Source organism: Carettochelys insculpta, chromosome 3 (genome assembly GCF_033958435.1).
Source record: "Carettochelys insculpta isolate YL-2023 chromosome 3, ASM3395843v1, whole genome shotgun sequence".
In the NCBI taxonomy this organism is placed as follows: Eukaryota; Metazoa; Chordata; order Testudines; family Carettochelyidae; genus Carettochelys; species Carettochelys insculpta.
This window is the reverse complement of record NC_134139.1, coordinates 53,720,182-53,746,980: the sequence shown is the minus strand read 5'-3', so window position 1 is coordinate 53,746,980 and position 26,799 is coordinate 53,720,182. Positions and strand designations below refer to the sequence as shown.

The following is a 26,799-nucleotide window of genomic DNA, read 5'->3' as shown; positions in this document are numbered from 1 at the left end:
ACACTTAACGGTGAGCCTGGTTCTGTGGGTCTTTAAGCTAATTTCTGTATTGCAGCTTTCCCTGCTTCTGTGTGAATGGAACAAGGGCTCAATGCTATGAAGACCTATGCATGTGACTATTCTCATTGGCATCCATGAATTTACTTGCATACATACAGTAAAGATCATGTGTTTTGGTAAAATGGGAAATTTAAATCTTACAATTTCCACCTGCAAAATGCCAACACATCTTTGATAGCTGTCAAATACACAAATGTAAATGTTTTCACCTCAAATTTTAAGTACATAGTGTTCACACAGCTGAAGGAACAACTAACCCATGGCTTCAGTGACTTCAATCAATTGTAAGCGTACAAATATGGAATACTTTAGGAATTAAGAAAAAAAAATAAAATCAATAGATTTAACAAAACAGATTAATTTCCAGTGGAAGAATTCCAGGAAATGTTTTTATTTTTTCCCCATAATATTAAAAGCATGTCATGAAAACTACAGCCTAATCAAACTGACAGTGAGAAAATGTTCTTTTTAATTGCTTTACCTTGCAGTTTTCTACTGAGTTCAAGTTTTTCCTGTTCCAGGCGCCTTATCCTCCTCTCATAAGCTTCTGTTGCTAAGCTATCCTCCAAAGTCCTTTGAACACTGGCATCAAGGTCCACAGAGAGTGGCCCAGCTGTATCTCTTAAACAACTACGATCCGAAAGCACACTTAAATGATATGAAATGCTTGTTAGTTTTACGAGTAAAACAAAATTAAAGCAGTTGACTGAAACAGTAAATGACTGTTTTAAAATTTTCCATCCAAGTAAAAAGAATAAACTGTCTCACCATTGTACCAACTTAATTAGGGAAAACATTAGCTATCTTGTAAATGCATTTTTAATGTCACAAGGAAAAAATTCATGATTCATGGTGAGGAAGAACATAATCTAGAATCAATCAATCAACAAAATGTTACCTGGTAAACAGTCAACAATATCAAGATCTAAAATTATATTAATGAATCAGCTCATATTAATTGATTACTAGTATTAATTACTAGTATATTTGTGAAGTTCTTTGAAGAGACAGAGTATTAATTTTTAAGTGTTATTATTAGATGGAAATTAGTGTACTTTGGTTGTTTCCTCTGTAATTAATTTTCCCCAGATTACTAATTTAATTTCCCCTTTGTAATGTTTGTTTGAAAAAATGACATTTAGAAATTTCAAAATTTAAAAGGAAGACATTTCCAGATCCTCCTCATGATGACACATACGTAATTATATAACGAAAGTGCTTCATTTACACACAAACACACACACAACCTTAACTATGTAATGAAACCTCCTGATTTGATTTTGCAAGGATTTATGCACATTCTTAATTTTATTTAGGTGAGTAGTTTATTTAACGTTACACAGATGAGATGTTACATTAAGCACACATACGTGCTTGGTAGTATCAAGGCCTTCGCTTGCTGGCACTTATTTCATACCTCTGAACAGTGTAGCTAAGTCAAGCTAACTTTCAGGTACGGGGCAGACCTTTGTTAATTGGCTCCTTGAGGTAGACTCTGGTTTTAGATTTTTCCTATACAACTATTGGGCACATAATAATCTGCTTAACAACAACATTCTCCTCTACAGACAAGTGCAGTTATTTCTTTACTATCCTCCTTTTACATGTTTGAATAAACTCGAAGCATGCAACCAATCAAAATCCACCATACTCTGAGAATTGAACTCTGGCTTACCAGTTACTTGTATATGTGAAACCCACAAATGGCAGATGATGACCAGAAAATGCCGTGTGTGTTGGTGGAGGCATTGTCTCCTAAAAGACAAAAAACATCTGGGCAAACTGAATTCTACCAATTTGGAAAACACATTACAAGAATTTATCATTCATCAAATGCTACTGCTGATATTTCACTAATCGTATCTACAATGATCTTCATCTGAAGACTCTATGAAACCACAAATATACATGTGGCTTTGAATTAAAAAAGATACAAGTAGTTCACAGGAAGAGGGCTTTTTATTGAAATTTTGTATCATTAAAGGTTATTATGGAAATTAAAAGATGGATCATTATTTTCGTTCTCTCCAAGGATCCTTGAAGATGCTGTCAGAGCACAGAACAGCATCTTGTATTCTTCTCTTTACTTTCCCTACCTCTTAAGTCAATTTGTTCTCCTTGGCAGTCTAACACCACAATTCCTGAGATAGCCTAGTAAATCTCCGAGAAGAAATGTCAGTCAGAGTGGTTGCTGGAAAGAGTGACACAATAGTATGCTCAAACTCCATCAATGGACTAAGGAGGTTTCCTTCACAGTAATATTATTTCCTGCCAGTCTGGAAACAACAGACCAAGCTCAGACCTTGAACACTGATCCTCCATGTGCTCACACAATGGGCTAGTCTACTCTAGATCATACAGATGTAGCTGTAGTGTTGGTTGTGCAGACACTCTAAACTTATGGGACTAAGCTCTCTCATCTGAATAATTAATCCATGTCTGTGAGTGGCAGCAATTTTTTTGGTCAGACAGTACCTCCCATCAACACCGTGCTGTCCACACCAGCACGTAGGTTGGTGTAAGTTACATCACTCAGGGGGTGACTTTTCCACACCCAGGCTACGTCTACACGTGCACCCAACTTCGAAATAGCTTATTTCGATGTTGCGACATCGAAATAGGCTATTTCGATGAATAACGTCTACACGTCCTCCAGGGCTGGCAACGTCGATGTTCAACTTCGACGTTGCTCAGCCCAACATCGAAATAGGCACAGCGAGGGAACGTCTACACGGCAAAGTAGCACACATCGAAATAAGGGAGCCAGGCACAGCTGCAGACAGGGTCACAGGGCGGACTCAACAGCAAGTCGCTCCCTTAAAGGGCCCCTCCCAGACACACTTTCATTAAACAGTGCAAGATACACAGAGCCAACAACTAGTTGCAGACCCTGTATATGCAGCACGGACCCCCAGCTGCAGCAGCAGCAGCCAGAAGCCCTGGGCTAAGGGCTGCTGCCCACGGTGACCACAGAGCCCCGCAAGGGCTGGAGAGAGAGTATCTCTCAACCCCCCAGCTGATGGCCGCCATGGAGGACCCCGCTATTTCGATGTTGCGGGACGCGGATCGTCTACACGTCCCTACTTCGATGTTGAACGTCGAAGTAGGGCGCTATTCCCATCCGCTCATGGGGTTAGCGACTTCGACGTCTCGCCGCCTAACGTCGATTTCAACTTCGAAATAGCGCCCAACACGTGTAGACGTGACGGGCGCTATTTCGAAGTTACTGCCGCTACTTCGAAGTAGCGTGCACGTGTAGACGCAGCCCCAGAGTGACATAAATTATACCAAAGTAAGCACAACTATGTACAAACCCTAAGATCTCACTAGGCCACAAAGTTGCAATCATTATTGGGATGTGGAGGGGTCTGTATGCCAAATGCTTTAATATTCTCTTCAATACAAATGCAAGATTCAGGACTTTATACTCCCATTTGCCTCATATCTGTTCTTATGTAATTGCATTCAATTATGTCACCTTGCTGACCACAAAAACGCAGTTTAAAGAAGAATATCACCTTAAAAGCTCTCAAAGGGCCTGACATTTTAAAAATGGGGTAAATTTAAGTAAAAGATGAACAAATGTAAAGTGGAAAGTAACTCTACACATTTTTTCAAGTTTTTCAGGTTGAATCAAGCAGAAGGCTGACAAAAACACCTCATTCAGAAAAACCAAAGCCATGTTTCAATGACCATTTTGGGTGGCATTACAGAATTAACTCCTTGACACACAGGCTGTGTCTACACTTGCATTCCTCTTTTGAAAGAGGAATGCAAATGAGGGAAATCAAAAATGCGAATGAGGCATTGATTTACATATCTTGTTGCTTCATTTGTATAACCTCTTTTTGGAAGAGATTCTTTTGAAAGAATAAAAAGCAGAGTAGACAGTACTCTTTTGAAAATAAACCCCATCTTTGAAAGAACGCTTCTTCCTGAAACACAGGAAGAAGGGTTCTATCAAAGATGGGGTTTATTTTCAAAAGAGCCTCGTCTACACTGCTTTTTTTCCCCAAAAGAATCTCTTCCAAAAAGAGATTATGTAAATGAAGCACAAGATATGTAAATCAAGTGCCTCATCTACATTTTTGATTTCCCTCATTTGCATTCCTCTTTTGAAAAAGGAATGCAAGTGTAGACACTTGGGTGCATCTACACTTGCATTCCTCTTCTGAAAGAGGTATGCAAATGAGAAATAAAATGCAAATGAGGTATAAATTTGCACATCTGGCACCTCAATTGCATATACTAATTTCGAAAGAGCTTCTTTCAAAAGAAGAACTCCAGTGTAGATGCTACTTTTTCGAAAGTAAACCCCATCTTTGAAAGATTCCTTCTTTCCTTTATTTCTTTCCCATTAAATAAAGGAAAGAAGGAATCTTTCGAAGATGGCGTTTACTTTCAAAATAGCAGCATCTACACGGATATTCTTTCGAAAGCAGCTCTTTTGAAATTAGAATATGCAAATTAGGTGCCAAAATTATGCAAATTTATACCTCATTTGCCTTTTCAATTTGCCTCATTTGCATACCTCTTTCAAAAGAGGAATGCAATTATAGATGCTCCCTCGGAGTCAGGAATTTTCAGCCTAAGATACTGAAAGAACTTTTCAGAGCTATAGCTTAGTACAGTCTTTTAGTGATTACAATGTGTGAACTATGCAAAATAAAAATGTTAAAATCTGTACAGTATTTTTAATTACCACAACAGGCACTGTAAAATCGAAAGGATGGTTGCATAGAGACAGCACTGAGAAAAAATTCTGAGATCATTTTCTTTTCTATCCTCATATTTAGAAGAGTTAAATTTGGAATGCTCTTTATCTAAATAAAAATTTAAAAAAATAACCAGTAATGCGTATTTTGGAAAGTTGGTTGCATCACATGTTAAATTTCAAATTCTAGTATGCAATATGTATAACTAGAACACTCACTGGTATGTATGAGAATTTTCATAACTAGACATGCATATTTGCTTTACAATCACTAATGCAGATAGTCTTCATATGCTCTCCCCCCCATCTGGTATTCACTGAATGGACTTGTGAAAGAAACCCTTTTCAAAACTTCGTATCAGCTGAAATAACAGTGAACAAATCATTCCCACTGATATAACATGAAAATTTACTGGTCAGGGAATAGTAAGGGCTAGAAAGAAAGAAAACTCAAAATTTCCTAACGAAGTGAAACTCTCTTTTGGTCATGGGAAGAAACTTAACTACAAAAAACATATTTCAACATGCACAAATCAAATGGTCTCAGATATGGCTCACAATTTGTCAGTATCCAAATTTCTGCAATTCTAGTATATTTTCTTTATTCTTACATTAAACCTTTATATTCAGGTAACAGAAATCATGTAAATGACTTTAGATCATTCTAGAAGATATTGTTCTGAATTAAACTGGCAATCAACATTCGGAGAAACCATGTTGAAATAGGAGACAATATTTCACTATTCAAGAAAGACAGGTTTGCTAAGTGGTTTAGGGATCATATCAGAAATTTAGAAAATGGGAATTCAGGTTCTTAATATCAAAATTTGAATGATTTCATTTACCTGCATAAAACCCTCATAATAATGATTGTATCTTGAGTATGGTATTTTATTTTTTTACCAAGATGTGACATATTTCGCAAAAAACAGCATTGTGACACCTCCTGATTGGAATATAAACTTAGTTTAAACAAGCCTCAAACATTTTGGTTTACAAAATGTACGTAATGAAGAACTCTAGAATTTAAAGGAACACATAAGTAGTTTAAGAAGGAAATTAATATTTCGCCTTAGAAATAAAACGTGACTGCAAAAAACTGCTGTTAATAGATTTGTTAAAAATTATTTTATTTTAATTCAGCACACATAGTTTTATCCTGTAAATGCTGATGCACGTGTTTAATTTTGTAACCTTCATATTCTTTTAACATACAGTAAGGTCTCAGAGTATGCGAGGGCTCCATTCCATGCCCCTCACGTAAACCCAGATTTCACATAAGTGGAGGTCTTACTTTTTCCCCAGCAGAACACACATTCTGCAGCTGGGGAAGCAGCAGAAAGGTAAGTCCTGGGCTGAGGGTGGCACAGTTGGGGAGGGTTAAGCCTGGCAGTGGGTTGGGACCATGGGAAGCAGGTGGGAGGAGCTAAGACTGGGGTAGGTTAGGGCTGAAGGAGGGTGAGGAGTGAAGCTGAGATGAAGCTGTGCGCGGGTGGTGACCTGGGCCACAGTGGGTAGGGGACTGAGCTGGAATCAGAGCCGTGGGTGGGTGGTGAGCTGGCAGGAACGTTGCACCAGAGCCACGCAGGGCAGGGGGAGGGAGGCAGGCAGCGCGTTGTGAACTGGCAGGGGGGTTGCACCGGAGCCGTGTTGGCCAGTGGGCAGCTTGAACCAGAGCTGCGTGCGGGTTGTGAGCCAGCAGGGGGGTTTCACCGGAGTCACGCAGAGGGCGGGGGGCATCTGGAGCCCAGCGTGAGTGGTGGTAAGCCAGAGCCAGGCGTGGGTGTGCAGGGTGAGCTGGAGCTGTGCACAGGTGGTGAGCCAGCAGGGGGTTTGAATTGGGGCCGGGAAGGTTGAGCTGGAGACCACCTGAAGGGTAGTGAACTAGAGCAGGAGGCGGGGGCTGAACGGGAGCTATGCATGGGTGGTGAACGGAGCTGAAGAGGTGTTGAGGCAGGGTGTGGGGACTGAGTTAAGCACAACAGGAAATCAGGCTTCAGGGTTTACTGTAGGAAGCGGGGTCAGATGCGCAAGAGTGGGGTCGTGTACTCTGAGTTCGTGTACTCCGAGACCTTACTGTATGTCTTCATATGTAAATTTAAAAAACAAAAACTAGAAAAAGAAATACGAAAAGCAAAACCAAAAGCCTGTCGTGTAAAACTGTAGACATTCCCTGTATGACTGACTAAGGCTACAGCTATGCTAAGAAATAAAGCTGAATTTATTGAAGTTGACACTTTACCACTGGATTTTATAAAGTCAAAGATGAGCATCCACAAATGTCTAGAAAATCAAGAGTGTGTCTCCATTGCCTTACCTAGGTTCAACTGTGTCAGCAATGGATCGTAGGTACCTATCCCACAGTGCTTGCAGCTCCATTGTATTCTGGATTTCGTGCCAGTATGTTATGGGAAAAAATGTACCACAAATGCTTGTGGGTGTCTGATGTCATCATCCCGGAGTGTAATGTCCCCACCCCCCGCCACTGGAAAACAAACAGCTTGAGGAATTTCACGCCATTTTTCAGGCCATTTTCCCAAAGCCTGCTGCTGGGTCACACCACTGTACAGTGCTAGCACGGATCCTGAACAGCTTACAGCCATTGCACATTGTGTCATGGCCATTTCTCAAAGTGTCATGCAGTATTTTATGAGACAAAGACAACAGGAGGATGAGGTGGATTTGAATGATATTGAAAGACTGGAGACCAGGAGCACAGAGCTGCTGGCTGCTCTGGATGCCTTGGATACAATGGAGTGCTGGTTCTGGAGACATGAAACCAGCCCACACTCATACCAGCGCATTATTTTGAAGGTTTGGGGTAACCAGCAGTGGCCGCAGAACTTCCACATGTGCAAGGCCACTTTTATGGAACTTTGTGATTTGCTGTTCCCTACCCTGAAACACTGAGAGGCCAAAATGAGACCTGCTTTGACAGTTCACAAGTGAGTGGCAATTGCTCTGCTGAAGTTTGCAACGCTCAACAGCTATTTCTCCACGGTGTCACAGGCGTTGGTGGATCACAAAGGTTGTTTCACCAACATCTGTGTGGGATGGTTGGGAAAGGTGCACAACGTGCACATCTTTAGAAATTCTGGTCTGTAGAGAAAGCTCCAGGATGGGACTTTCTTCCCAGACCAGAAAATCAAGATTGGTGATGTGGAGATGCCCAGAGTGATACTAGGCGACTCTGCTTATGCTCCCTTGGCTCATGAAGCCATACACAGGCACCCTGGACCACAGCAAAGAGCACAGGATGAGCAAGAGCAGAATGGCAGAGGAATGTGTCTTTGGCCATTTAAAAGTCAGATCTAGATGCCTTTTGACGCATTGGAACTTTCCCAAATGAATGTCCTCACCATGGTTTCAGAATGCTGCATTCTCCATAATATTTTCTAATCAAACAGGGAAAACTTAATGCCAACCTGGACTGAAGAGGCAGATGTCCTCAGCAGTGCTTATGCTCAGCCAGACACAAGGGTAATCAGCAATCCAGATGCAAAAGTAACAAAAACCAAGGAGGCTTTGAAAAATAGCTTTATGAATGAGCAGACAGTCACATGAATCTGCTGTATTCCATTATTTTCATACCACCCCCACCAGCCACAATGATGTGTGCTTGACCTTAATAAAAGCATCTCCAACTGCACCCCACCCCATGTGAACCAATAAACGACACTGTGGTTTTCACAAAACCATTCTTTTTATTTTGGGGAGTGATGGTTAAGGGGTAGGAAAAAGAAGAGAATCCTGGTGTCACCCCGTGGTGGAATGTGAGCCTTTTGCAGTATGGAGAGATTCTGGGGATGCACCGCAAGACTGTCCTTGCCCTCCCACCCCTGCATTCCGGGCCCCCGAAGAGGGGCTGTGTGTCAGGCAACATTGAGGGAAGGCTGGGCAACAGGGTGAGGAGGCTGCGTAACTGAGTTCTGAGAGTTAGGTTCCAGCATGGAATGCAGGATGTCACTTTGCTCCTTGACAGCCATCAGGAACTCTACCAAGTCCTTGATCCTGCACTGGAGGATGCTTTGCCACCACTGCTGGGTCCACCTTCTGTCAACAGCAACTTGGGCTCACTCCCTCTGCGCCTGTTAAAGCTGCTGTAGGATAATGTCCTGTTTTGATCTTTTCCTGTGGAGCTTCTCAGCAACCTTGTCTCCCCCACTCACGCTGCCTGTTGAAGACAGTCAAAGTCAAAATTTAGATATAATTTTTAAATATGACATAATGCACTGACCCATTCAATGAAATTTTTGTTTTCTAAGGTCACTTTTGACTTCTTAAGGATGACAATGAATCAACCTCTGCAGAACAGAAGCTATTAGTTTTCCAGTTCATTTCACTGCGGACATATTAAGATCCTGGCAGCTAAGGTAGGTGGGGTGGCTTGAAACAAAGCCCTGTAAAATGTAAAGCATGGAAAATAACTTTATCAGTAGCCCCTCCTAAATCCTGTGCAGGGAAATAGCCATTTAAGTGGGGAAAGCTCATGCCAGACACGGTTGTACTGGAAGCAATGTCCACACAGCCCTGCAGCTGTGTGGTGGCGGGGAGGGGTTGAGCCCACCAGCTGCATGGCGGGCTGGGGATGAGGATGGGGGTCAGCCCTGTAAAATGTAAAGAGCAGAAAAAACCCTCTCTTTTGCAGCTCCTCATAAATCCTTCACACCTTTGCAGGGGTTGGGGGGGGCAGGGGAAGTCAGGGAGCCCACCAGTAGCATGGTAGGAGTGGAGAGGGCCAGGAGAGCCTGACAGCCAGGTGGAGTAGGGGAGACAGAGAGCCCACCAGCCACGTGGTGCAACAGGGCAGTCCTGAGAAATTTAAATGGCCAGGGAGCAGTGTGATAATGTTAAAGGAACAAATTTTAATGAAACTTCCCATGCTGCTTCTAGGTTTCAAAGAGACATAAGCCTTCTAAGAATAACAGAGAACGCAAAAGAAAATATGCTCATACTGTGTGAGCACAGGACTGGGAAATCTGTCCCACTGCTATGTGGTCCCATAATGCTAGATTACTTACTGGTTGCCTGGCATGGCAAGGTGTGCTATTGTGGAAAACAGAATAAATCAGGCCTTCCCAAAAACCTTGTGTGAAAAATAAGAGTACCTGGCTGAAACCTTTATGGAGATCTCCAAAAAGGATAAGCGCTCCATCCCCAGAAACGTTCACAAGCTGTTCTAAGGGGCATAGATCCACCACACCTGACCCACAACCTGCTTGTAGCAGTTTAAAAAAATATGCTTAATAGAAATAAACCTACACCCCAACTCAGCCACAATTCGCTTGTAGCACTTAAAAAAATATACTCACCAGAAGAGCCCTCTCCAGCATTGCTGGACTCTGGAGCATCAGGTGTTGATGCGGGGACTGGCTCCAGGATGACAAAGAGCTTCTAGCTGGCAGGATCAGCTTCCTCAGATGTCTACTGATTGGTGGCGTCGTCCTCTTCATCAGCCTCTGCCTCCTTCTCACCCTCTTGGCTCTCACTAGAGAGCTGAACCTGTGCAACCATGGTTGGGTTCTTCCCAAGACTCACATGAAGCTGCTCATAGAAGTGGCACGTTTTGGGAGATGTCCCAGATTGCCCATTGTCTTCTTTCACCTTCTGATAATTCTGACTGAGCTCCTTGATTTTGACCCAGCATTGTTGAGTGTCCCTGGTGTGCCCTTTCTCCGTCATGCCCTAGGAAATCTTCCCATAAATTTCAACATTTCTTTTCCTGGTTCGCAGTTCGTTCAGCACAGATTTGTCACCCACACAGAAATTAGATCCTGGACCTCCTAATGGCTTCATACTGGGGCTCTTTTGTGACCCTGAGAACTCTGATCAGATCTAGAAGCCTGAGAACTTATGAATGTTAGATGTGATTGCTCCTAAGGTGCACTCCTGAGGTGTGCTAGCCATGCTGGCCAGAAACCTGGGCTTCCTGTTACCTAATTCTTGTATACCTGGAAAGCAGCAGAGGTGAAAGCAAGAACAGACACCTGTGGAGCACTGTGGAATACCTCTGGGGGGCAACAAAACCAATTTAAAGTAATGTTGTTTCCACACTAGAATTAATTCGACCTTTTTAATTCAAACTTGGCATTACACCACCTGAGGGGGTTGGATGAGAAAGTCCACCTTAGTGCCTCTTCAAATTAACCTATTGGTATTTGCAGTGAAGACAGCCACATTGTAAAATTGAATTAAGTGCCTTAAAATCAACTTTATGCGGTAGTGTAGACATAGCCTATATACAGATCTCTACCACTTGAGCTGCAGTAGTAAGGGACCTTCTGACAAAGGGAATTTTGATGGGGGAAAACAGGAGGAGCAGCAATTAATTTTTGTCAGTGTGGTACCTGGAGGTTCATGTCATTTTGGCTGCATCACAACAATACAGAATGCTCAGTGAAGCCTGGGAGTAGCTAGGTGCATGTTCAGAAAATTCAGAAGAAGGTTCTCAACAAGAATTACTACAGCCCACATGCAAAGAGCAGGCATTTGTGACTTGTAGTAAATCCATGGATATTTTCACACAGACTGCAAAAGACACCTATCTGATGCTAGGACTATCCATCCCTCTACCAAACTTGAAAAGCTCCTGTCCATTACTGCAGAATTGCTGAAACTATTAACTAAATGACTGGATGTTTAGCAGAGGTTAAACTACTTATTTCTCTTTAGCCTTTTCTGGAAAATAGCTGAACAATTTTCACTCATAAAATTCAAAACAAGGCAGAGATCAGGCATGGAAAAATTTCACTTATAATTATTAAAAATTGGCACTGTTGTGAACAATTACGAGCAGAGAACTATAATCCACAGTTGCAGATTAATAAGGTTATATGGACATTATTCTTCATTGTTCCAGACTTTAGGGGCATATCTACCTTGCACTTAAACACCTGCAGCTAGCTCATATCAACTGATCTGGGCTCACAGGACATGGGCTATAGAGCTGTAAAACTCTGGTATAGCAACTCAGTAGCAGGCTAGAGCCAAAGCCCTGGGACCATCATGGCAATTGGGCTCCAGATAGGTTTACCAAATTGCTAATAGCACAAAACTGAACCATCCTGCCCCACCCTTTCCCTGTAGCTCCACCTCTCACTCGCTCCATTCTCCCCTTCCCCATTGTTCGCTCTCCCCCATACTTGATCACTTTCACCAGGCTGGGAGCAGGGGGTCAGAGTGTGCAGGTTCCAGTAGGAATTTGGGTGTGGGAGGGGGTTTTGTTGCAGGTTCCCATGGTGCTTACCATGGCTCCTATGAACTAGCTCCCAGGTCCTTACAATCCCATGGCATACACAGCTCCCATTGGGCATAGTTCCCGGACAATGGGAGCTACGGAAATGGCACTTGGAACAGGGGCAGTCCATAGAGTCTCCCTGCAACTAGAGATTACAGGGACCTGACAGCCACTTGTGGGAGCCATGTGGAGCCAGGGCAGGTAGTGAGCCTGCTTTAGCTCCAGGCCCCTGCTGCACTGCTGACTGGACATCCAAGGGCCTGGTTGGCAATACTGATTGAAACCACAGGGTACAGCCTGAACCTGACTGTCTACACTGCAGCTTCACAGTCCCAAGTCAGATGACATGGGCTAGTCATAGGCATCTAACTGCATTTAAACACACCCACATCTCATGCTGCAAACATTTAAGTATATGTGTAATTGTCTTAAAGAGTATCCACACTCACTGACTTCTACACAGCCTTAGTAAATTTATTCATGTTCTTAAGTATCTGCAGGATCAAACCTCATTCCTTGGATGAGCATTTGTATCGATGTAGCATCAGGGGATATCATACAGCACCAAACCATTCTGGCATTTAAGTCCCCAGTTCTGGAAACCTCTGTAGTAATAAGAAATAAAGAAAATCAGGATTTGGAAAAATGCTGATCTTAGACTTACTGAGTTTTTTAAACAATCATCATCTACATCGAAGTTAGATGTATCAGTTGGACTGCTGACTTCAGGGATGTAAGGTGCTTCACAGTTCCGAATGTTATCCCATTCAATCCCAGCAAAAAATGGGTGGTTCTTAAAGTCTTCTATCCCATTTTGCCCAAGTCGATGCTCCCTGCTGCAAATGAGCCTTCGAATGAGGTCCTTGGCATTTTCAGACACATCTGTCACTTGTGCAGGAAACTGAAATCTTTCCTTAAAGAATAAAACAGAAGGAAATAGTTTATTACCAAGAAAATGTCACAAAAGTCAGGTTCCTTTGTGGTTGTTTCTGTACTGAAAAAATATGGCTTTGCAACTCTTCAGACTCTCTTTGTTAAATGAATGTGGTAAGTTTCTAGGAAAAAATCTTCCTCAGATGACAGAAAGTACTAAAATGCTTTAACTGTCTCCTCCTTTTTATTTAAATGTCTCATGTACAGTTTTGGCTTGTACCTTTGCCTCCAGGTGGAAGAATGTTTAAGGATCTCTCTTTTATGCCAACAAATGGATCCACCAGCAAAAAACAGAACAATAAGAGTGATGTAGCATAGCTCCTTGGAGTGAGTTAATAGCTACCATTGTACCTCCAGATTTTTAGTTGTGGATTATCTTATTCAACAGCAAAGCCAGTTGCAATTCATAACCACAATACTACTGTATGGAAACCAAACTTATATTTAAGATGTACACACATGAATGTGATCATTATATAAGAACTCTCTTTATAAACAGACCTTTAAATTAATCCTTTTTATTCACTAAAATTAGCTCACAAAAGATAGAAAAAATACTAACTTTGTGGTTCATTATTTTCCCGTAGGTCTCCACCAAGGACTCTGCATAAAAGGGTGTCTCTCCATAAAGCATTTCATACATGCAAACACCTAGGGACCACCAATCACACTCAGGCCCATACTTCCCTTTTCCATCTTCCATGGCCTGCAGGATTTCTGGAGAGATGTAATCTGGAGTTCCAACAGCCACTGAAGACTGGACCTGGGGAGTAAGCATCTCCATGAGTAAAAATGATACATGTTGTTACAGACAATGCGTGTGCCAGGGAGAGGGAGAGGTCATGTGCATATGTAAATTTATAATTCGAATTATAAACAGTAAACTCTAATAAAAAAGGGGGTTTCTAAATAAAAAATCATGAGAAAAAATATTCTGGTGTGTCTAAAACACTTCAGTGTTTCAAACATGAAATTCTGAAAATATGTACTGGGTATTCCACTAATTTACTTTTGCTCTGAACTGTGATGAATGCCAAAAAGAAGGCAGGTTCTGAGCTTGCACTTATTTTAAAGTAACTATATCTGTAATAATCACACCTATTATCAACTCTGCTGCTTTGTAACACGCCAGGGCATGCTTGTTACACTGGAACTACATTCTTGACAAATATACAATACATTGGATAAGTTTAAAAACTGCACTGCAACAAGATAAAGTGATATCAACAGTACCTCATTCTGTTTCTGTCAAAGGCCGTATCTGAGTCCAGTGAAATCAGAACTTGCTTTACCTGAGTAATGATTACACCATGAGGCTCAAAATTGGGTACCTTACACCTTTCTTATGGATATGTATTAATTTTGATTATATACCCTCCCTTACCTTTTGTTAATGACAATAATAAAAATGCATTTAATAAAGATAGTATTCTAATAAAATGCAGGTATATTTTGAACTGAAACCACGTACACCTATGTTGTTAAACTGTGCAAATGCTATTCTTGTCACTAATAAAAATGAGAATTAAACATGACATTTCCTTCACATACAGAACTTCTTTGTGAGCAGAAATTTCTCTTGTAAATAGAGAATAGGAAATTCTGGAAAGGTGACTGAGGGGCTATCACAGCTGTATCATTCTTTCTAATTTACCGTTCCATCTTCCATCAGTTTCAGACAAGAACCAAAATCTGCCAACCGAATATGTCCATTCATATCCATCAAGATGTTGTCTGGTTTAATGTCTCTGCAAATAAAATATAGTCAAGAATTAGCATGAAGGATGCAGTGCATCCTGCTGGGCAGTAATTTGAAAATGTTCATTCACTGTCAATGTATGATCCTTAGACAGAGTGCAGTGCTTCACTACAAAACTGTATTCATAGAACACTTGCCATCCAGGTAGTACATACAATTGGAAACTTTGCAGTGAAGCATCTGGGGATTTAACCATGTAACTCCCATTGATCATCATAATAATAAATCATGGGACTAAATTCCACTCATCACAGATAATTTGCACTTCTATACATATACAGCAAAACAATGGCAAGCTGTCTATATAGTCCTCTGCATTCCTTATACTGTGCTATTATCTAATACGTTACTGAAATAACAGACATCTAAACATTTCAAGATGTTAGAGGAGTATTCGTAAGTGATATATTGGCACTAGGTTAAGAAAAAATCTCCCATACGTAACTGTGCAATGAAATTAGCAAACAAATAATTTGTGCAGTATTAAGGTTTAGCATCTTTCATCTATCATCATCAACAACCAAGGGCTCAGCACCCATTGGTATCTGTTGTCTCCTTTGCTATTTTCCTTCCATCTTTCCGTGTCCAGTGCACAGTGGCTTAGCTTCTGTAGATTAGCTCTGCACCAATCTACTACATCATCTGCCTATTCTCTGTGGGGTCTACCTCTCCTATTTCAACTGTCCATTATGCCAAATATCGGGGTCTTGATTTTTCGTTTGTTGTTCATTCTGCAGATATGCCCAAATAGCTGTAACTTCCATTGTATAACCTTCTACAGTAGGTTCTCTTTTGGCTGTAACTTCCAATATAATTCCTTGTTGGTGACCTTCTGCATCCATCCTATTCTCAGGATCTTTCTATAACAATGCCTCTAAAATGCCAATATGCTTCTCTTCGAATTTTTCATTATCATCCATGTCTCATATCTGTACAACATACTTCAGAATTGAAATGTTTTCAAGATGCTAAGCTTTGTTCCTAATCAAATTGCTTTATTTTTCCAGATCTTATCCATTGCCTTCAAACTTGCTCTTGCTAGTCTACTTGCTATTTCCTTCTTACAGTCTAGATCTTATATTATATTGCTTCCCAGATACGTGAACTTCTCTACGTTCTCTAGTTCGATCCTGTCTGCACTGATCTTCCTTCGTATTTCCTCATCTCAAAATACCATTTTTTGTTTTATCCATGTTCAGAATCAGTCCGTACCACCTCCCCTCCTCATTCTGGAATAGTTTGCACTTAGCTGTTTGAAAACACAGCATATGTACTCATAGGTTAGGTCTACGCATCACAGCTCTCCCGACAGATCCATGCTAATGAGCAGCATAGAAATTGCAAATGGCTGCTCATTAGCATGGTCCCATGGCTCATTAGCATAGCCCCATGAGATCTCAGTCTTGGCAGAAAGGGGTGCTGGCAGTAAAGAGGCCATGTGGACATGTCTCTGCCAGCAAAAATCCCCTATGTTGCCAGGTCCTTATGCCTGAATTTTATGCTTTTTGCCAGCACGGGCACGTACACACAACCTCTTTACTGCTGGCACCCCCCTCTGCTGAGACTGAGCTCTCATACAGCTATGCTAATGAACCATGGGACCATGCTAATGAGCAGCCATTTGCAATTTCTAGGCTGCTCATTAGCATGGATCTGCCAGGAAAGCCGTACTGCACAGACCCAGCCGTACAGTCTATTGCAAAATAGAGCCACTGGACACACCATGGCTGCGTCTACCCATACGTTTCCTTTCTGAGGTGGCATGTTAATGAGGCAGTTTGGAAGATGCTAATGAGGTGCTGACATGAATATGCAGCCCTTCATTAGCATAAGGGCATCCATGCGTGATTTGAAAATGCTGCTTTCAGAATGCATGCTGCCCGTGTATACAGGGGCCTTTTGAAAGGACCCCCTGACTTCAGAAGCCCCCTCTTCCTAAAACCAAATAGGAAGAAGGGGCTTTCAAAGACAGCGGAGTCCTTTTGAAAGGCCCCTGTCTACACGGGCAGTGTGCGTTCTGAAAGCAGCATTTTCAAATTGCGCGTGGCTGGCATTATGCTAATGAGGTGCTGACATGAATATGAATATTCATGTCAGCACCTCATTAGCATCTCCTGAACTACTCATTAACATGCCCCCTCTGAAAGGAGGGGGCATGTGTAGACACAGCCCACGTTTTTATTTCAAAATAGGCGCTCTTCCCTGTCTTATCAGCCCCTATTGCAAATAACTGCTTCAAAATAGGTGCTAGTCCTCATGCGATAAACTTTACCAATTTTGAAATAAGCCAACTGCTATTTTGAAATTATTTTAAACTAGCGATTGCATTGTGTAGATGCAAGGACAATTATTTCAAAATAACAGTTGCTATTTCAAAATAACTTTGCAGTGTAGCCCTACTCTTAGATTTCTTAGCTTTGCTTACTCTAAGAAGAGCACTCAGTGTGAAAGCTCATTTCTCACTAACAGAAGTTTGTCCAATAAAACAAAAAATACTACCTCATTTAACTTCTCCCTCTAAAATCCTGGGATCGACATGGCTACACCAACACCGAATATAAGCTACTAGTGGATTTACCTCGCGTTGCTTGGGTCCTTAACTCAATTAAGATGGGGCAGGGATTTTTTTTTAAATAGAAGAAAAATGTACATGCTTTATTTAAACTATTATATTTTTTCAAAACTACAGTATTATTTTCATGAAGTTAATTTTTACTTTGGATTTCTTAAAAAAAAGGAATTGTTAAAATGTGTCTAATTTTTGTAATAAATTGTTTTAACTGAGAATTTAATCAAGTTTGAAACCTGGCACTGAATGGTTATCCCTTCATGAGCCTCTCAGCTTCCTCTCCCTTTTAAGCAAGACCAACCACCAGACAGTGTTAACATTACCTACTCTACCACAGAGGTCTATTTCAATGCTAAGAAAGAGGAATTAAAACTGGAGTGACCAGATTAATACAACTTTTAAAACTCTTAAATTCTTCTCAATCACATGGGTAGGAATGTTTAATTTTTCTTAAATGCAGGTAGTCATATGCACAACTTCAGTAAATTACAGTAACTGCATCGACTTCAACAGAGCTAGTGCAGTCGTAAAATCTTGCCCAACATCTTTTGGTTGCTCAACTTTGCAAGCTTAGTAATGTTCTTTAAAACACTAACTTTTTTCTCCTTAGGCTTTTGAAAAAATCAAACTCAAAAGAAATTCCATCAGATAAAATATTGGCAACCATGTATGTTATAAGGAGTGTTGGAACCTTTAAAGCCACAACACAGATCTCTGCCACCTGAACTAATGGAGTAAGTGATAGCAGTAGTAAGTTCTCATTCTCTTTGTAGACTAATACAGGAGGAGGAAGAGACATATATTTTGTCACCCCAGCCCCAGTCTATCCTTCCAGCCTTCCCAGCTCAGTCCTGGTCCTCCTCCACCCAGCATCCTCTTCAAGGCTCCTTCCTTCATGACTCCTTGCCTAAGTCAGCATCAGTCCCTCTTCCCCTTCCTCAATCAATCTCAGTCTCATCAGCAGCTCTCACTGGCTCCTAGTTCCATGTCCCCTGATCTTTCCGGAAAACAGTCTCCTTGTCTGGCCAGTCATATCCTTTCCTGACACCAGCTATTCATCCAATCTGTCTTCTCTCTCATTCCCCACCCACTCCTGTTTCTCTATCCCCCATTCTCAGATCAAGTCTCCTTACTCAGGCAGTCCTAGTATTTCCCCCAACCTTTTGCTAGCTCCCTGCCTCTGCTCCTGACCCAGGATTTTTGTCCCTGTCTATTCCCTCCACATCACTCAAACCTGGTCAGGCTCTTGTCCCCTTTACATGAGTCAGGCAGCTTCCTCCGCTATGCTATCTGGTGACGAGACAAGGAGAGCATTCAGCACCAAAGAGACCATATCCCTGTTCTCTAGTCTGGTGCTCTGCAGTACTACAGCCAGAAGCAGCACTTGAAACACAAGGCCCTCTCAGCCCCTTCAGCTCTGGAACAAAGCCTACCCAGAGGAGACAGAATCTTTGGAAAATGTAGCAGTCAAGTTCTACAACATGTGTGCAAATTGAGATATTCTGTCTGCTTAACTCTTGGCCAAATTTGGTTGTTTTTTCATAAGACCAGAAAAAGGCATCACCTCTGACATCAGGCTAACCTTTCTGACAAATTCTAAGCCCTTAGCCCAAAACATGGTAGCACTAGAGTTTCTCCAAAATATGCAATTTTAAAAAATGTAATGCAATCAATTTTTTTCTAATCACATCTTTTAAAATGGCTGAACCATTTTTGCTTTAAGCAAACACCTGAGATGGAAAATCAGTTCAAATAGTTTATGCTTGGCAAAGACATAAGCAGCCGAAACAAGGTCTTAGAGCAGGGAGGGTTGAGCAGATTTATAGGTAGTGTTACAAGCTCTCCCTATATTGCTTGTTGATGCTCCTAGTACCTCTCTAAAACTATATCTTCACAACCAATTTGGGTTAAAAGAGAGAAGTTTCATTTATTTATATTTATAAAACACTGACATCCTGAGACCAAACGTATTAAAGAAGTGCAAAGTGCCAATATTGCCTGACAAGCAGGCTACAGAGCACCTGTTTGTTAATAACCTTTCTATCCTGTCAGAGGGCTTAGGCAGAGATATTACAGACTGACTCACTCTGGTAAAAAAAAAAAAATCAAAATAGGATTTGCAAACTCATTCTGTGAATCAGTTATAGCGAGATACGTCAAATTTAAGAAGATTGACAGGATGTGCTGTATGGAATCCGTAACTGACTCCTTACAAAACCAAGCCCTGTTCAAGAGTAGAGCAGCTCTTTTCCGGCAGCTGCATGACACACAGTGCATACAGACTCCAGGAATTACCTTATCATGAGTACCTACAAATACTTCAAACTGACAGCGAAGTGAATTAAAGGGCACAACTTCTCCAATTGTCAAAAGAAACAGCACAACTTTGTACCCTTACTTCATGTCATTGCAATATCATCTTATGATATGATCTGGGATTAAAGAATACATTTCTATTTGGAAAGAGTGACATATGAAACTCAAAAGACCCAGAATCTTGAAGCAGTAGATACCTTATGTACAGATACCTATGTGAAGTGTGTGACTGTGCAATATGGGAGACAAATCACACACACTGCTGAATGCCTTCAACTCCTGTGAATTGCAATAGGAGTTGGAGGAACTCAGACCCCTGTAGGAGAAGCTTGGCTTTGCATGGGACCAGGGTCATGGCTGGAAACTTTGTCAGAAGAGACTGTCCATGAGAATTTAGGGTAGGAATTTAATAGTTCCTGTTTCTGTAGGGGAACACCTTTTTTCCATGAGTATTTTTTAGTGAGTCCTGAGAAAAAAATTGAAGCATTAACAGAACATTTTTCAAACCTCACAACAGATTGGTTTAATTTGGTCAAAGCTTCAGGTTGGTTTGTTTCTCTGAATGGGTTCACCCCCGTCTTTAAAGAGTCTCAACACAAATGAAAGACTAGTCATTTTGCATGCCATGTTACTCTATTAGAGTTCAGATCTGGGATTTCAGTAAGCTGTAAGAAGATTGACATTTTGATTTTTCTACTAATAAACCAGACAGAAATTGTTTACTGAAACTCAAGAATAAACTGTTCCCTATAAAACCCAGTAAATCTGTAGCATAGGCCGTGTCTACACTAGCCAAAAACTTCGAAATGGCCATGCAAATGGCCATTTCGAAGTTTACTAATGAAGTGCTGAACTACATATTCAGCGTTTCATTAGCATGCGGGCGGCCGCAGCACTTCGAAATTGACGTGGCTCGCTGCTGTGTGGCTCCTCCCGACGGGGCTCCTTTTTGAAAGGAACCCACCTACTTCGAAGTCCCCTTATTCCTATCTGCTCATAGAAATAAGGGGACTTCAAAGTAGGCGGGGTCCTTTCAAAAAGGAGCCCTGTCTGGACGAGCCGCGCAGCGGCGAGCTGCGTCAATTTCGAAGTGCCGCGGCCGCCTGCATGCTAACGAAGCACTGAATATGTATTTCAGCACTTCATTAGTAAACTTCAAAATGGCTAGTGTAGACATAGCCATAGTGTTTTATATCAGTTATTTAAAAATTTTTATGCTCTGAAACCATTTGACAAGGTTCATTTCTGAGAAACAAAATTACTATAGAAACACTGAGGTTTCCAATTTGGAAATATAAGTTGCAAATAATTGAATTTTAAGTAAAGTTAAAATTTGTACCATACTTCATTGCAAATACAGGCATGTAAGACTTAAGGGAATAACAATATTCAAGAAGATAATAGCAATTATGTAATGATTGTTTTTTTAAGTATAGCTTCATTATGAAGCAGAGACTATTATTTCCAAAGGCAAACTGTACATCAGGTAGCATATTCTGGGAAGGAACACATAATGAAGGATATTGAGAAATAAAATACATTTCTTACAGCACACACATTTGTTTCCTGGGTTTTCTAAGAACCAGAAATTATGTAGGTAGCAATTTTCTACTGCTATTGTGCTGTTTACTGGACTCTTAAATCACTATAGTTACATTTATTGCACAATTATGTTGGTAGCATCAAAGTCTCTGCTCAGTTTCTGAGGTTCACCTACACCGCTCGTCAAATAATTGGATAATGAATTCCACCCGGAGAACTGCAATATGACAAAAATGATTAGGAGGCTGGAGAACTTGATTATTAGGAGAGGCTGACGGATTTGGGTTTATTTAGTCTACATAAGAAAAGCATGAGGGGTGAACTGATAGATGCCTTCAGCTACCTGAAGGGGGTTCCAAGAGAGGCTGTTCTCAGGTGGTGAAAGATGACAGATCAAGGAGGAACGGTCTTAAGCTGCAGTGGGGAGATTCAGGTTGGATATTATTTCACTAGGAGACTCGTGAAGCTCTTGTAATGGGTTACCTAGGGTGATGGTAGAATCTCCTTCTGTAGAGGTCTTTCAGTCCCATCTTGACATAGCCCTGGCTGGGATGATTTATTTGGGATTGGTCCTGCTTTCAGCAGTGTCTTGGACTTGATGACCTTCTGAGGTCTCCTCCAATCCTATGAGTCTATGTGGGTGTACCATGAATTTACATACATATAATATGATATTTCTGTCTTATTCTCTATGCCTTTCTTAATGATTCCCAACATTCTGTTTGCTTTTTTTGTTTTTGACTCCCGATGCAAATTACATGGATAATTTCAGAGAACTATTTACATGACTCCAAAATCTTTTTCTTGAGCTGTAACAGCTAATTTAAACCTCATCATTTTAGATGTATAGTTGGGATTATGTTTTCCAATGTGTATTACTTTGCATGTATCAACATTAAATTTAATCCACCATTCTGTTGCTCAGTCACCCAGTTTTGAGAGACTGCTCTGCAGACAGATTAGATTTGGATAATCAGCAGCTATTCTTCAGTAATCCCAGTAAAAACTGAGTGCACATGATAGCAGCACAAGAAAAATGGACGTTGGGGTCTTCTTATTAAGGCTCTGCTACCTGAACAGACACACTCTCTTTCTGTGTGTGGGACCCATAAAATTTATTTCCCTTGAAATTAAAATCACCTTTTAATCAAAATATATTTACATATATTAAAACCATTTACACAGTGTTTAAACAACACCATTATGTTTACATATACATCAGACACTGCTGTATGAAGTTGACAACATAAAGGTTTGAATCTGTAAGGATATAAGTACACGAATAGTTTTGAAGTCAATAAGACTTGCCTAAAGTTTGCAGGATTGAGCCATTCATAGGCAAAATACAATCAACAGGTGATAAATGGAACAGATCTTACCCATATTCTTACTTTTATTTTTGTAAGGTAGATATATAATTTTCTTGTAAAAAAGTTTATCATATGATTGCAAACTCCACTGTTTTCTTGTTAGTTATCTAATACCGTCTCACATTTAATAGTTGTTCTCATCACACAAAAAATCCCTATCAAAGGGCCCAATCAAAACTCTCATTAAAGTTACTGGAGAGACTCTTACCAAGTACAATGAGAGCTGGATCAGGCCTCAAGGGAACACCTCCCAAGTCCTTATAGACGGCCACATTTACATGTATGTGTTTTTACACATTTACAAGTGTGCATGTGATTTTACAATATACAGCAAAATTCCTTTAATCCAGCTTCTGATGATCCAGACATCCTGATGGTCCAGCATTGTGCAAAAATAGTCACATTGACGAAGATAATCCAGAAAAATTTGATGGCCCAACATACAGAAATCCCCTGAGATATGCATACCTCCAAATTCGTGTAAGTTGGGGGCTTGGCTGGTGGGTTGGGGCTGTGGGAGAGGGGCCAAGGGGTTTAAACCTGGGGTGGGTTAGGGCTGCAGGGGGTTGGAGCTGGGGCATGCAGGGGTGGTGAAGCTGAGAAGCACAGAGGTGAAAGGCTGCAGGAACATGGGGTAGAAAATAAGCTGGGGACGTGCAGGAGTAGTGAGCCATGACGGGGGGGTTGAACTAGGGCGTGGGGGTTATGGTGACATCCAATAGTCCAGAAAATTTGGTAATCCGGCACCTGTCCAGTCCCAGATGTGCTGGATTAAAGGAATTTTACTGTACATAGTTTTATACTTAGCAAATTCAGATAATATAGTAGTAGTAGTATTACAATTGTGCACACAGGCTCCAACAGAAATCAGGGCTCCAATGTACCAGACACTGAACCAGAGGTGGGAAACCCACACATGGCCAATTAGGGTACTCAGACTATGGGCTGTGAGAGATTTTCCTCACAATGATCTTACATAGTCACTGCCCCCTGAAGTTCCCAGTGGCTGCAGTTCACGGCCAATGGAAACTGTGGGAAGTGCCAGCCAGCTCATCCTTGTGGCCCCTTTGCCTGCAGGAGCCACCACCACAGCTCCCACTGGCTGGGAACAGAGAACTGTGGCCAATGGGAGCCACAGAGGGCTGTACCTGAAGATAGTTAATGTCAGCAAAATGACTCACGGTCCACAGATTACCACAATGAACCACGTGCAGCCTGCAGGCCACAGATTTCCCACCATTACATTAAAGAGTCTCTAAAACGCCAACAATTTAAACAGACTAAGATGACAAAGGTTGGAAGATATGCATTATTATTTTCCCCAATTTGCCATGGTAAATATACCTCATTCAGGGTTGCATGGGAAGTCTGTGGCTGTCAGGAGTTGAACCCACATCTACTGAGTTTCAGATGGTACTTTTAGTCAAGAGATAAATAATCCAGACTTAAGGAGATCCCGGTATTTTAGGGCATTTTAAGTCAATGATATATTTAATTTTATTTTTCATTATTAAAAATTCTTTCTTCAGAGGCTTACACTGGTCTCTAAATTAATTTCTCCTGTTCAGACAGCTTTCCAGGAAAGGCAAAACTATTTACCTTTTGGTATCTGGTTTTCTTTATGAATTTCAAATGTTAATAAAGTAAGCAATAACACACAAGAGGGTGTGTGTTCGCCAGCCAACATATACACACTTTGGGTGTGCTCAGAAACTGAGGTTCATTCCTGAACACAGACTGCGTGCTCATATTGGCTGATGAATGTATCCTGGAGTTTTTCAAATAATTTATATAATAGTCTCCTGAAAAAACAAGCAATCTTAAAACACCTTAAAAACTAATTTGCTAATGAATATTGTTGCTTTGCTGCACATTTGCTGTAACATACTGCGTGTCCCCAAAATGTTGTAGTTCTAAAATGAGGGATTAAAAAAAAGCTGAACCAGAATACCCCGCTCGGGTCTTAAAGTGTCTTGAGAACACTTTTTTTTTGTTTTTTGTTTTTTTTTTACACTTTTCCTTCATAGTTTAAAAATTCAAAAAGGTTCACAGTGCCATTCAGCCATAGAGGATTAAAGCAGAGAGGATCAGATATCAAAGCGTTTGTAATTCAGGTTGCTACTGCTACTCCTCTGAAATCCATATCACCCAATAGAAGAGTTTTTGAGATAGGGTTGGCTTTTATTTGCAGAACGCACTCCTCTCACCCATTATTGTGAAGAGAAAGCTGTTCAGAATATGCTATGTTGTTAAGAAGCAACTCTGTCATTCCACCAGCCTGGAACAGCAACAGGAAGGCTTGTTGATTTGGTTTGTAAAAAAGATTAATTTAAATTGAAGGCATTTATAGTATGGAAAGGTATCAATTAGATTCAAAAGGATCCAAATTAAAAAAAAAATCAGTTTGGCTAAGATAACAATGTACAAAATTTGCTCACATGTGAACACATACGCTGCATCTACACTACTGTGATCTTTTTTAAGAAGATTTTGTGGAAGATCTCTCTGGAAAAAACTTCTCTCAAAAGAGTGTGTCCACACACAAAAAAGCAGATAGAAAAAGTGATCTGTTCTTTCAATCTAGAGCATCCACACAGCCAGCGCTCTTTTGAAAGAGTAGGCCAAGGACTGAAAGATCCAGCACCATGAGGACTGCTCTTCTGAAAAATGGGCCCATGGAGTGTCCACATGTGCTTTCTTTCAAAAGAAGCTTTTGAAAGAAAGTGCTTTTCCTGAGCTGGGAGCAGAAGAGGGCTTTTGGAAGAAGAGCTGCATTCTTTTGATTTCAGATAGAAACAGTGCATTTTGTGCGTAGACAATCTGCGTGTTGTTTTGAAAAAGGGATGGATTTTCCCAAAGAACTGGCTAGTGTAGAGATAGCCAGTAAGTAACCTATATTAACATGATGGGCTCTCAAGCAATTGCAACCTCTAAAAAAAGGCATTAGCCATCAACTCCAGAAGTTCAATAAAGAAGTCTGACCAATGACCTACAGCAGTTATAAAAAACAAGTAGGATTCTAACCTATTGGTGATAGAGACAGAGGGCTTGTCTAGGATGGTGTTAGGACATATTAACACACCTCTGACACAAGCCCTAGTAACTCAAAAAAGCTATAAAACAATGCTTTATCTCCAACCACATTTAGTTTCCATTGTATCACCTCAAATCCCATTAACTGAAATGGAATTGACTAGGGCGGTGGCTCACATTCATCATTGTGAAATGACCGTACTCAACATTAAGCTCAGGTACCAGCAATAATACACGTCAGAGTTTGGGAAACCCTGGACTAGGGGTCTGATCAAAAGCCAACTGAAGTCAAAAGATGAGGCAGTGGAGCTCAGATCTCCTGTTGTTCCTGGATATAAGGTACGGAGCAATGTACTTCAGAATCAGTTTCCATGCAAACACCACAGTACAATAGTGGAACTAGATCAGAAGGGCCGTGTCTACACTAGCCCCAAGCTTCGAAATGGCCATGCAACTGGCCATTTTGAAGTTTACTAATGAAGCGCTGAAATACATATTCAGCGCCTCATTAGCATGCGGGTGGCCACGGCACTTCGAAATTGACGCAGCTGATCCAGACGGGGCTCCTTTTCGAAAGGACCCTGCCTACTTCGAAGTCCCCTTATTCCTATCTGCTCATAGGAATAAGGGGACTTCAAAGTAGGCAGGGTCCTTTCAAAAAGGAGCCCCGTTGGGATGAGCTGCACGGCGGCGAGCCGCATCAATTTCGAAGTGCCGCGGCCACCCGCATGCTAATGAGGCGCTGAATATGTATTTCAGCACTTCATTAGTAAACTTTGAAACGGCCATTTGCATGGCCATTTCGAAGTTTGGGGCTAGTGTAGACACGGCCAAGGAGTTTGTGTGCATACTACCCATGCCACATAAAAACTATTGTGATATTATCCCTGCATTAATGTAGAACAGCCCATGATACTTAATTAAAGCAAAATTTTAGCTGTTTTTCCAGATTCAAACTAATTTTTGAGACTAATATGGACCTACTTCAGAAAACTCGATCAGTTAATTTGTTTATCCAGTGCATTTAAATTCATACTGGACTCTCACTGAATGTTCAGACTAGATACTAGCTTGTCTGTTTTAACAGATTTATATCATATGCTTCATTTTAAGACATAACCACCTTGGGAAACAGAAAACACTTAAAATAATTTGGGGTGAAATATCTTTACAAATACACTCAGGGACTTTGTGGACCTCATGTGGGTGAACTGCACAGCAATAAGTTTCTCACAATGTAATAATGAACCTATAAAAATGATGGAA

The 26,799-nt window shown here is 41.0% G+C and overlaps 1 protein-coding gene across 7 annotated transcripts in view; it reads right to left on the bottom strand.

Annotated features, from left to right (window-relative positions):
- Positions 1-26,799, bottom strand: part of CDC42BPA (CDC42 binding protein kinase alpha) — a 312,667-nt gene that overhangs the window by 122,910 nt on the left and 162,958 nt on the right. For all 7 annotated transcript variants that reach the window (XM_074989868.1, XM_074989866.1, XM_074989861.1 and 4 more), the window contains exons 6-10: positions 14,599-14,692; positions 13,507-13,707; positions 12,676-12,924; positions 1,736-1,815; positions 542-708 (exon numbers count right to left, since the gene is read on the bottom strand). In XM_074989868.1, coding sequence (XP_074845969.1) covers positions 542-708; positions 1,736-1,815; positions 12,676-12,924; positions 13,507-13,707; positions 14,599-14,692 — 791 coding nt within the window. The remainder of the gene's footprint in view (positions 1-541; positions 709-1,735; positions 1,816-12,675; positions 12,925-13,506; positions 13,708-14,598; positions 14,693-26,799) is intronic.